The sequence below is a fragment of the Alnus glutinosa genome, chromosome 12 (assembly GCF_958979055.1).
Source record: "Alnus glutinosa chromosome 12, dhAlnGlut1.1, whole genome shotgun sequence".
In the NCBI taxonomy this organism is placed as follows: domain Eukaryota; kingdom Viridiplantae; phylum Streptophyta; class Magnoliopsida; order Fagales; family Betulaceae; genus Alnus; species Alnus glutinosa.
Window position 1 is genome coordinate 4,384,908 of NC_084897.1, and position 12,522 is coordinate 4,397,429.

At 36.0% G+C, this 12,522-nt stretch overlaps 1 protein-coding gene across 1 annotated transcript; it reads left to right on the forward strand.

The window, feature by feature from the left end:
• Positions 1–10,098: 10,098 nt before the first annotated feature.
• On the forward strand, positions 10,099–10,945 carry LOC133852503 (uncharacterized). The gene has a single exon (XM_062289272.1). It carries the CDS (start codon positions 10,112–10,114, stop codon positions 10,943–10,945), a length of 834 nt encoding a protein of 277 aa, XP_062145256.1. The 5' UTR covers positions 10,099–10,111.
• The last annotated feature ends 1,577 nt before the right edge of the window (positions 10,946–12,522 follow it).

A 12,522-nucleotide genomic window follows, 5' to 3' on the forward strand; every position in this document is an offset into this window, starting at 1 on the left:
GGCCTGTAAATGTTCAAGAATTGGAGAATCTTCATCTCTTTTTTCAACACAAGCCTCCAAAGGATATACGAAGCGAACATATATCTCCAGGCGTTGGGCATGATTTGATTGGGAGCAACCATCAGAAAGAGGACGAAATCCCGGGCAATCTCCGGAAAAGGTAGCCGGAGTCCGGCCAAGAACATCCTTTAAAACAGAGTGATGTCGCCGCCATCAATAAGTCGCTTCAGGGGTTTGATAAGCCTCTACACCATTATTAACAGGATAAGCCTCTACACCTTTATCTTTCCGCCCATTAGCCCAGTAGTTCCATCCACGTTCTGCAAATGGACACTTTGAGGCTGAGCCCGGAAGTCCGGTCGACTTCTTCGTCGAACGTCTCAGTTTGGAAAAATATGTGATTAAGAATTGTCACGCAGACACGTGCAGGCCGTATAAAGGCTGATTGGGTGGGGGCATTTTTGGAAGAGAAAATGCATTAAAAGGTCACGTGAGTTGCCCGTAACCGACTTTCCGTCCAAACAGACGGGCGAATGGACGGATTGTATTTTTTGCTACGCGTTGGCAAGTTTGGGGGGGTTATATCTAAATTTTGGTACATTGGGGGCTATATTGCCAAGCCATGGATAAATCATAGGGGAGAAGTGTCTTTTCCCCATGATCTTATATACAACCAACAACGCACAACCAACAAAAACGAATGGACACTTAAACAAAACAACACTCAAGCAAAATTAATAACAACATTGGATTGATGGTCAATACAACCAATAACGGACAACCAACCGCATTGGATTTATCATCATTACAACCAACAATAAAGAACTGAATACAAACATCAACATTGAATTGTCATCAATACAGACAACAACGTTCAACCACAACCATCAACAACATCGGATTGATCATCAAAACAACCAACAAAAATGTTTGACTGATAGTCAATACATTTAACCACTAACATCGGAGAACCAACAACATTGGGTTGATCATTAATACAACCAACAACAAACAATCAACAGTAACATTTAATTTATCATCAATACGACCAACAACAAAGAGCAGACAATACAACCAACAATAACATTTGATTTATCATCAATACGACCAACAACAAAAAGCATACAATATAACCAACAATGCTCAACCACGACAAACCACATCGTTGTATTGATTATCAAAACAACTAACAACAGATAACCAAAAACAATGTTTGTTTGATGATCAATACTACTAGTAACAAACAACAACGTTGGATTGAACATCAACACAATAAGCAACAAACAACCAACAATGCTCCACAATGATCAACAATTTCGGATTGATGATCAATACAACCAACAACATTGGATTAATCGTCAATACAAGTAGTAACGTTCAACTACAACCAACTACAAAGTTGGATTGATCAGCATGACATAGATTGTCATTCCCATTGTTTTTATCAGTTATTATCCAATAAGTGCATAAGGCACATATAAGAGAAAACTTATGATTTTCTAAGAGTAGTACTGTTATTTTAGAGGTTTTACAATTGGTATCAGAGTAAAGGTTAGAAGGGGGTCAAGGTATTTGTTAATGTTGTGAAAAGCTAGGACGCAGTCAAGAATTGCAACATACTTGCTTATCAGCCGAACCAAGGAACACGTCACCAGCTTGAGTTCACATTTTGACATCAGGTGATGTGGAGGCTTCTAACGAAGTGGTGACAAGTACTATTCTAGTTTCTTCTTACAAGGCTACTGTACTCGTTGACTTTAGAGCGATGCACTCTTTTATTCGTATGTCTTTGTTAAGATCTCAGCGCTAAAGCCAGAACCATCAAAACTCATAAAAACATGATAAATAACATGAACAAAATACTAACATGAAAAATGAGTTTAAGGTTCAAAGTTTACCTTAATGAAGATTGGATAACACCAAGACCACCTCCTTTTTCTCTCTAGGATCTCTCTCTCTCTCTCTCTCTCTCTCTCTCTCTCTCTCTCTCTCAAGAAATGGGGTGGCTAAGATGCATGAACGAGTATTGAAGTATGAAGGGCGTGACAAGGCTTAAATAGGCGTGGGACTGAATGATGTGGATAGTAGGTTAAATTTACTTTTCAAGCACGGTCGAACATTCGGTGTACTACTTCGAACATTTGGTGTACTATTTCTGAGCAAGGGAAGGAGTCACATCGAACGTTCCAGAGATGCTTCGAACGTTCGAGTAAGGGTCCATCTCGAACATTCTAGAGACTCATCTAACGTTTGGGTAGGGGTTAAAGTTATTTATTTGGTTTGAGATTTTTAAGAAAATTATTTTATGGCACTTAGTTGAATAAATTTAGCAATATGAGTATAGAACGGTTAATTACTCGTAATTTTTATTTTATTATTTTGGGGTATTACAGCACACACATAGAGTGAGAAACACGTTGACACATTTAGATACAATTACAAAAGGTGTTATGTGACCAAAAATAACTATTAGTAAACATTACATTTAAAGAATTGGAATCATAGAATACTCGTATATATGTCACTAGTAAGTACCTTTAAGAAGACTAACGTTACGGTCCCTCAATGCTTAGGACTTGAGGTTCATTTGTCTTTATGCCTTAAGTATTTGGGTTATAATTAGGAGTCTTTAATTGTACGTTATTTTATATTTGGGGTCTTTAAGTCAATAAAAGTTTGGGAGTTTTTTAGTTGTTTTGCAATATGACTCAATTGCAACGGTTGTAAGTCTATTTAAATCAAGCTTATGAATAAACTAATATAGAGAGAGAAGTTTATTTTCAAACCCTTGATTTGAAGAACGTAACGCTCCCAAAATTAGGTAATGGTTTTAGTTAACTTTGAGAGTTACTGGCAGCTTGCTCGGAACAATTACCTGGTAATGCGGAAAGCGGAAAGACATGAATTTGAGAATCTAAGTGTAACATAATTTCAACATCAATATCATCAATCGTAGACCAAGAGTCACCCAATATTAATCTAACTAAAATAAACATGCAATTTCGAGTCATTCGCTTAGGGCCTTCATCCTAGTGAATTTCCCGATCGAATGTTGTCCAAATATCTACCTAAATAAATAGATAAATATTTGTACGTTTTATTCGCAAGTGTACAAGATCAGAAAGATAGTATAGTAGGCAAATACGAGATCATTCCCACGAGGACTAGTAAATTATGCTTAAAAAATTCCCTAAATAATTAAGATGAGTGCAAAAAAATAAAAATATTAATAAGATCTAATAAAAGAAGAGACAAAAATATTGAAGAAATATAATAGGAGATAAGGTAGGGCTTCGATATCCACTGCTAATCATACTCAATTAAGATTCACAATGCCAATGCTACCATCATAACTTGATACTTAATGCTTACCAGACACAAGGGAATGATATCTTCTCATAAAGCTATTGATTTCCCTGAGCAACGAGTTAGACATGGTATCTACTTTAACTATTTTCTTCCTTGAAGGATTTTGCATAGTATCTACTAAGTTGTTATTCAAGAAAGCATAAATATATGGAGATCGATAAACACACTTAGATTGGAACATGGTATCTGTTCTAGTTGTCTTTATGTTGATTAATCCAAGGACCTGTGATGAGATTCTTTTGTTGCTTTATTATGCCCATGACTCGGTCATCCAAATTGACATAAATAACAAATACATACCACATACATATGATGATCAAGCATAAACATGAGAGGAATTCAAGAAAATAGGAAATAATCAAGTTAAGCATCAATATATGAATTGTAGCAAAGACGCCAATTGAAAATTTTAACGAGACATAATTAGGGCTTCAATCGAGCCCTAACTAAAGTATTAGTTACAACTAATATAAATTAAAATTATATACATACATAAAATAAATAAAGGAAGAAAGAAAATAAAAACTAGAAAGAACCTCCTTGATGTAGCATTTTATTCTTCCTCAAAGCTTGTGTGTATTTTTCTTCAAAGGTTAGGGGCTTATTTATCAAGATTATAGAAGCTCTAGAAATCATAAAACAATTATAAATAGGTCTTCTAGTCTAAATAGAATAAATACAAGTCTTTTCATTTTTTGAAATTTCCATCCAAGTAGGAAAAGAATTCCAAAATTTGTACAGATTTGCGGTTCTTTATTGCGGGGCGATTTTGACACAGTAAACGTCTGAAATAGGAAAAACCTATTTCTGACATATTTGTTTTATTTTTTATTAGCTTTCCAATGATACAAAGTTTGTCGCAATTCAATACTTGAGCCGAAATTTATGATTAAATTACAAAGACATGCTCATTCTGGATTCTTTCCAAAAATAACGAATTTTTGACGACTTCTCTTTCCTTAAATTCAAAATTGATTTGGAGTTGAATCTTTCCAAAATTGAGTTTGCCGACTTTGTTATAATCTTGAATCTTTCATAGTTCAATTCCTCATAGTCTACCTAGGATATTAACCCATTTTCGGCAAGGTTGGCACTATCCTGGGAGACCTGTAACACAATACCGATGCCATGGATATGTATGCATATCGTCATACACTAGCGGCTCGATCGAGTCCGACCTCGTGTGGCCCACGCTACTGGCAAAGCCGTAACTGTGACCCCCATTCAAGCATGGTGTGCCGGTCACAAAACAACCATTGGATCCAATGCATATAACACATCATAAACTTTTGACCATAAAGAATAACCACCATAATCGTAAGCTCATGATCGTTATCTCGAACTAGACGGTGTACTATGTCATACGATACAATAATATGACTCATTTATTGTCATTATAAAATAGGTAACACTTATTTTGAAACAGTTATAAAATGTTATGGGATTTCAACAGGCTTATAACATACCATTAAGAAAAGTAAATCATGCTCAATCAGCTTACATATCGCATTTTACTGTGATATTAGTTTTGTAAGTAGTTATTTACCTCATCCGCTCATCCATAAACTTGGACATCATGGGTTCTTGCTACTACGAAACATACCATAAAATTAATAATACTCTTTAATCTATTAATAAAACCCTATTTCAGCATTTCTGGCATCCTTCGTGTTAGTTTTTGATTGGCAGCATTCTGTTGACAAAATCACTATTATGTAATATTGTTGCTTTCACAGGGATGCCGTATATTTCAGAGTCTTCAGATATTCAGAGTTTATTTCTTTGATGTGGAAAGAGTCGTATTATGACAAGTTGTAAGTGTCACAAGCTTCATGAAGGCTATTTCAGTGTTCAAGGAATATTCTGTGCAGATTCCAATTCAAAGAAGTCAGATCCCAAGCAACCGTTTGGACGATGTGGTGTTCTCGTTCGGACGCTCATCAGTTAGCAACATCCGTCTGGACGACGAGAACTTTCCGTCCGGACGCCCATCAGTGTCTAGAAACTTCAAACTGTCAAGATTGCATCCGTTCGGACATAATGGCAAATCGTCTGGCCGCTATTAAGATTTCGAGAAGAATCCAGTGTTCAAGTGCATCCGTCCGGGCGCCATTCAGTGTTCGACAAGTAATAGAGTTTCTGTCTTAGACACAGATATGGGAAGACAGCTACAAACCGTTAGTACGATGTGGTGTTCCCGTCTGGACGTTATCCTTGGTAAAACCATCCGGATGCTAGGGCAACACTGTCCTGACGCGGCCTTGTTATGGAAGCTTTCAGCGCTATTTTGGAAAGGCGGTTGCAGTTGACTGTCCGGACGCTCGGTCAAGTTGTCCGGATGCTCTCCAGTATTTTGATCATAACTTTCTACTCAAATATCATATTGAGATGAAATTGGTGTCATTGGAAAGCAAACAAAAAATGGTACAACTTGACCATCCAGACGGTCAAGAGAAACATCCGGATGCACGCCTAAAGTCCGAATCCTTGTTGGTATAGGCCTCCTTATTTGAGTTGAAATAGGATTTCTTTAAGCCTATAAATAGGGGGCTCTAGGCTTGCAATTTGTATGAATTCGACAGTGAATTCCATAGTGCTTAGAGATGGTGTTTAGGGAGAATCGAAGATCCGCTAGCTTTCAAGCCATTGCCGGTGTGTGCTCAACAGTTTGTGTGAAGTCTATCTTAGGGGTCGGCTCTAAGGTAAATGAATCCATAAAAAACTCCTTCAAGTGGAAGATCTAGTTGGGAAGCGTTCACGATGGGCTTTGTGTCAGAGTTAAAGGTATGACTACTGCATAGGGTTATGTGAGTACGAGTGTCTAGTAACTAGCTTTATTTTTGGATAGTGGATTTCCTGGGTTTGGCTGCCCTGGAATGGTTTTTCTCTTCACAGAGTTTCCATTTCGTAACAAATATCTTGTCTTATTGAAATTTCGCATTTAAGATATTTTGTTGCACACAAACACACACACTTGGTTAATTAGAAGTCAATATTTTATTATCACTTTGAGCGTTCGGCCATAAGAACGATTGTTCGACCTGCGGGTAACAAATGTTCGATAAAGGCTTAGAGAACATTCGGCGTTAGCAGAATGCCTAACAATGTAAAGATATTCTTCCCTAACATGCTAACTCATGATCAACGCTTCTAACAGCATAAAAGAACATTCTAAAACATATCATCGTGATCACTTATGACAATCAAGAGTGAGCATAAACTATTGTTTAGGAAAAACATTTCTTTTCTTTTCTTTTTTTTTAAAAAAAGGATAACCTATAAAGATTGCATGCTTAAAATTTGTAAAAACACGAAACTAGTAAAGATAGAATATTAACAACATGAAAGAGAAGTTATATATCAAGGGTTAAATCTAGTGAGGGTGGATTATCTTCCAAACTCATTTCTCCCTCTCTAGAAATTCACCCCAAGCGAAAAATGGGATAGGATAAGTGCATGGGAGAAAAATGGTGCAAGGAAAACATAGGGGAAATAAGTATTTATAGGAAAAAGAATGTAGAGGATAAGGATCAACTGATACGTCATATGGCGAACGTTCTTGAAGCGAGGCTCGAACGTTTGTGTACTACGTCATATGGCGAACGTTCTTGAAGCGAGGCTCGAACGTTTGTGTACTATTTAGGGTTAGACGAATGTTCGTTGTACGATTTCGATTGTTCGATGTACGATCTAGCACACATGTCGAAAGCATAGGATGTACCTTCTAGACACACAATACAACACGTCATCGAACGTTCGCAATGAGAACTTAAAATGCTATCAGAGGGAAACCTGATTGTTCGCAAAGGGATAATGATTATGGTTACGTCAGGAAGGGAAACCATCGATTGTTCATTAGAGAATGACGAATGTTCGTTCTAGGGTTTCATCAAACATTCCGGGGAATAAGGAGAACGTTCGAGGGGACTCAAAAGTTACTTTGTAAATAATTTTTAGGTGATGGATCACAAAAATTTTCCTAAGTTTTTAAATTGTAAACAAATTGTTAGTTTTTATTCGAGGCATCACAAAGAAGGTTCAGGTTCTCCCTAAAAACCTACTCGAAATTACCTCGTTATGGACATGATATTTAGGTTTGTAACAACTAATGAGAACTAAGCTACTTGCATTCACTGTAGGCTGCAACATTGGACCCAAAACAAGTGGAACATACGGTTACATAATTATGCATTCAACGTACATACAGAAAGATTTGGACAATTTTTATACAACCCATATCAATAAAAATGTATTGGAACCGGGCAGTGTATAAAATATAGCTATGAGCTAAACACAATTGCGATTTTCTAATTGATTACCTTAGTAGTTCTACAGTATTCCTTATCAAATCAACATGTTTCACCTTTAACTTTGGACTTTTAGAATAAATAGTGATTTAACATTCTTTAACCATGGTAAGTGCTAACCGCAGTTTCAATCACGTGTACCTTCACAGAAGATATATGAAAATAGCTTAGGAAGGTACGTGACTACATTGCATTGCATGTTCAATTGTTATAAGGATATTATTAAGGATTTCTATATTTTATAGCAATTAATGCAAAAATATTGAGGTAGGGGGGAAAAAATAAAATTCATAGTTAGGTATTCTTGCCTCGGGGTTTGGTACAGTAGTTGAAGGAACTAGACTAGTAACATGGAACACTCCTATGCACCCTTCAAGTGCTGGGTGTTCAAAATTGCATCCTAGGCCTCGTTTGGTTCGCGAAATAGATGCTTGGAATGGAATGACTATTTCTATAGATTATTTTTTTTTAAAAAAAATAGGCCCAAAAAAAATTTTAAATTTTTTTTTTTACTATCCGGTACAGATAACCAGTTTCACCTAGGGTACCCGGACACGGTTCCCGATTTTGACTAATAACTGGGAACCAGCTCCGGATTTACACTCCTAGATATTCTACCATAAGGCATAATAATTGGAAAGTCATACTAACTACATACACATATTCAGCCAAAACATCTATACTGAAACCAACTTTCTCTTCCTTAATAATGTTCCTTGTGGTCAAACTTAATTGAGCCATAACTGTAAGCACCCAGAAAAGAAAACATATAGTTAAAAAGAAGAGGAACCATAGAGTATAAAATATATTTTTTTTTTTTTAAAAAAAAATTACAAATTAACAAATCTTCATACTCACCTGAAATACAGGTTGTTTTACATGATTTCATCATATTAATTCAAACTCCCATATTATTTTAAAGACCAGAATATTTTAGCAACCATTGTTTTGAAAGTGCAAAGTTAACGCTTGACTTCGCGCCCTGCACCTACTCTTGTATTGCTCCAATATGACCAATTCTTGCCTAAAACTCAATAGGAATAAAAAGTTTAAAGCCAGAAGTATTTATTTAATGTATTTTTTAAGACTTGCTGTTGCCCACATAATTCACCAAATGAGTCCAAATTACATGGAGGGCATTGAGGTCGAAACAATTGATCTTAAAATTACGAGTAATGCTACTTTTTATACTTATTTTATATCAGTTGACGTGGTGTATTTTAAGTGGCTTTCTATATTAGTAATATATACAAATAAGAGTAATGTTACTCTTCAAGCACATTTTGTACTGCTGGTGTGGCGTGTTTTAAGTAGTTAACGCTTTTGTTTTTTTTAAGTAGCTAACATTGTAACCACTCTTAACATGTTAGAGCATTTCTAGTAGCCTCACCAAACTAGTTTTTTAGCTATTTTGGTGAGCTAATTTGATGGAAACTCTTAAAAATCACTCTCAGCAGCTTCACCATTTTAACCAAAAAAATTTGATGACTGAAATTAGAGCATTCCTAGTAGCCTCACCAAATTTTACTCACCAAAATAGCTAAAAATCACTTTTTTTCTATTCTGGTGAGCCACTTTATTAAAATTCCCCCAGCAGTCTCACCAAATTTTACTAGTCAAATGGAATTTCCATTTAAATAATATTTTTTCAAATTTTTTATTATTTATCTATTTAAAATTTTTTGAATGTTTGAATATCTTATTCTAATGGTCATATTTTTGAATATCTTATTCTAATGGTCATATTTTTAAAAAATTGTCTTCTGCTAACGATCATATTTGTGCATATTTGTTTTATCCTAACGGTCATATTTTTGAAAATTTGTTTTTTCCTAACGGTTATATTTTTGAAAATTAGTTGTATTTCCTAACGGTCATATTTTTGATAATTTTTTTACTCTTTTATTATTATTATTATTATTTTTTCTTTTTTTTCTTTTTTCTAACGGCCATATTTTGGCAAAAAAATCTGTCATATACTTTACATAAGTAAGACCATTTCCTCCACAATTATCATTCACCCCAACTAATACTTATTTCCATTCAATCTCTATTTTTATTGTATGGCTCGTTTTTTCTTTAAGAGTCGCTCTTTTCTTCCCAAAATCCTTCATGATGACTCTGATGATGATTTAGAGATAATTACGAGGGCGTTGGAAGAAGAAGGATCAACATCACATCGTGGTGGTACCAAACGTCGTAGGCACATCGTGCGTAATCGGTTGCAAGGCCACGAAAGGCTTGTGCTCAATTATTTTGCAGCGTCACCAATATACCCTCCTAGGCTATTTCGAAGGAGGTTCCGTATGAGGCGTCCTCTTTTTCTTCGTATTGTATCCGAGGTTGAAGATTACGAGCCATACTTCGTCCAAGAAAGAAATGCAGCTGGAATACTTGGTTTTTCTTCCCTTCAAAAGATTACCGCCGCACTCTGGATGCTAGCATATGGAGTAACTGGTGATTATGTGGATGAATATCTAAGGCTCTCTGAAAGCACAGCAATGGATAGTCTAAAACTGTTTGCTCAAGCAGTGGTTTCTCTTTACTCCGATGTGTACTTGAGGTCACCAACAAATCATGATATTGCGAGATTGCTAGCGGAGGGCCGAATTCGTGGTTTTCCTGGGATGTTGGGGAGCATCGACTGCATGCACTGGAAGTGGAAAAATTGCCCGACATCATGGAGAGGTATGTATTCTGGCCATAAACGTGAAGCAACTATTATCTTGGAAGCAGTTGCTTCATATGATCTTTGGATATGGCATGCATTTTTTGGGTTACCTGGGTCTAACAATGACATCAACGTGTTGGATAAATCTTTTATATTTACTAAGCTTGCTCAAGGGCGTGGTCCTCGAGTCAATTACTCTATTAATGGTCATGACTACACGATGGGATATTACCTTGCCGATGGTATATACCCGCAATGGTCAACATTTGTAAAAACAATCTCAGCCCCACTAGGAACCAAGAAGAAACATTTTGCTGCAGCACAAGAGTCTGCAAGAAAGGACGTAGAGCGTGCATTTGGAGTGTTGCAAGCACGATTTGCAATTGTGCGTCAGCCTGCACGATTTTTCAAAATACCTGAGCTCAAACAAATTATGAAAGCATGCATAATTCTCCATAACATGATTATTGAAGATGAACAAGACACTTTGGACTTCGATTATGAACAACTCAATGCAAATCCTCTTGAACCAGTGTCGCACAATGACACAGATAAGCTTTCGAAGTTTATTTGTAATCGTCAACGTATTAGAGACTGAGGAAATCATTGTCAACTCCAATCGGACCTCGTTGAGCACTTATGGCAACTACATGGCCAATCGTAGGAGCTTCAAATGAATGCTAAATTTAATATGTATTATTTAAATTAAGATAGTCTTTATTTATAATTTATTAAGTTAGTACTTATTTATAGTTGGAAATAAAAGCTACTTTCGTAAAAACAAAAGTGTAGTACTGGTTTGTTTTTTTTTTGTTTTTTTTATTTTTTTTAGTTTTTATGAAAATGGAAACTTTCATTCAACAACTGTGACTAATACAAGCAATCAGCAAATCCCAAAGTTGTGGGGAACACAACAAAGCTTTTGACTTGCTAAACGTTAGTGGAGAGGAGATTTTGACATTTATATATTGACGTAAATTTGTAAAATACTGAGCAATAAGTATTTCTGTTTCCATATCCACCTAAAATCGTAACAAATTCTCATCAAAATCTGCTCCTGGCTCCTGGTCTAAAGGCTAAAATGCCGAACAAGCATACACATGAGAAGCATGCATTGGGGTAGAAAAGGTTCAATGCCATAACAGAATTTCCAAGCGCTATGTACTTATAAACATATCATAGATGATCATCCGAATCCACCGGTACCATCTGGAAGAGAAACAAAGACGCAAATAGACATCTCTTTCTCTTGTATCCTTTCGAGTTCTAGCACAACCATTCCCATCTTTGGTCTCCTTTTTCCTGGAAAACTCATGCATTGTAGTGTCAGTCTGATCAAATCCCTCATTCCCTCTGTGGTAAACCTTCCAACTAGCCGGTGGTCCACAAAATCATTTGAAATCAATCGTGATTCCACCTTCACAGATTAACAAAGAAACAAAGCAATAGAAGTCAATTATTGACTGTAATTGACTCTCATTCAAGGCCATATTGTTCTCACCAAAAATTTCAGATTTGAGCTGGAATGAAATTCCTTTTTGGTTACATTTCCTTTCAAGCAACTTACTAAATGACAGTCAATAATTGACTTATATTGCTTTGTTTCTTTGTTAATATGTGAAGGTGGAATCACGATTGATTTCAAATGATTTTGTGGACAACCGGCTAGTTGGAAGGTTTACCGCAGAGGGAATGAGGGATTTGATCAGACTGACACTACAATGCATTAGTTTTCCAGGAAAAAGGAGACCAAAGATGGGAATGGTTGTGCTAGAACTCGAAAGGATACAAGAGAAAGAGATGTCTATTTGCGTCTTTGTTTCTCTTCCAGATATTTCTACAACCAATTTCAAGTTTGAATCGAATTTTGGGAAATTTTGAATTCAGATGGTACCGATGGATTCGGATGATCATCTATGATATGTTTATAAGTACATAGCGCTTGGAAATTCTGTTATGGCATTGAACCTTTTCTACCCCAATGCATGCTTCTCATGTGTATGCTTGTTCGGCATTTTAGCCTTTAGACCAGGAGCCAGGAGCAGATTTTGATGAGATTTTGTTACGATTTTAGGGGGATATGGAAACAGAAATACTTATTGCTCAGTGTTTTTCAAATTTACGTCAATATATAAATGTCAAAATCTCCTCTCCACTAACGTTTAGCAAGTTAAA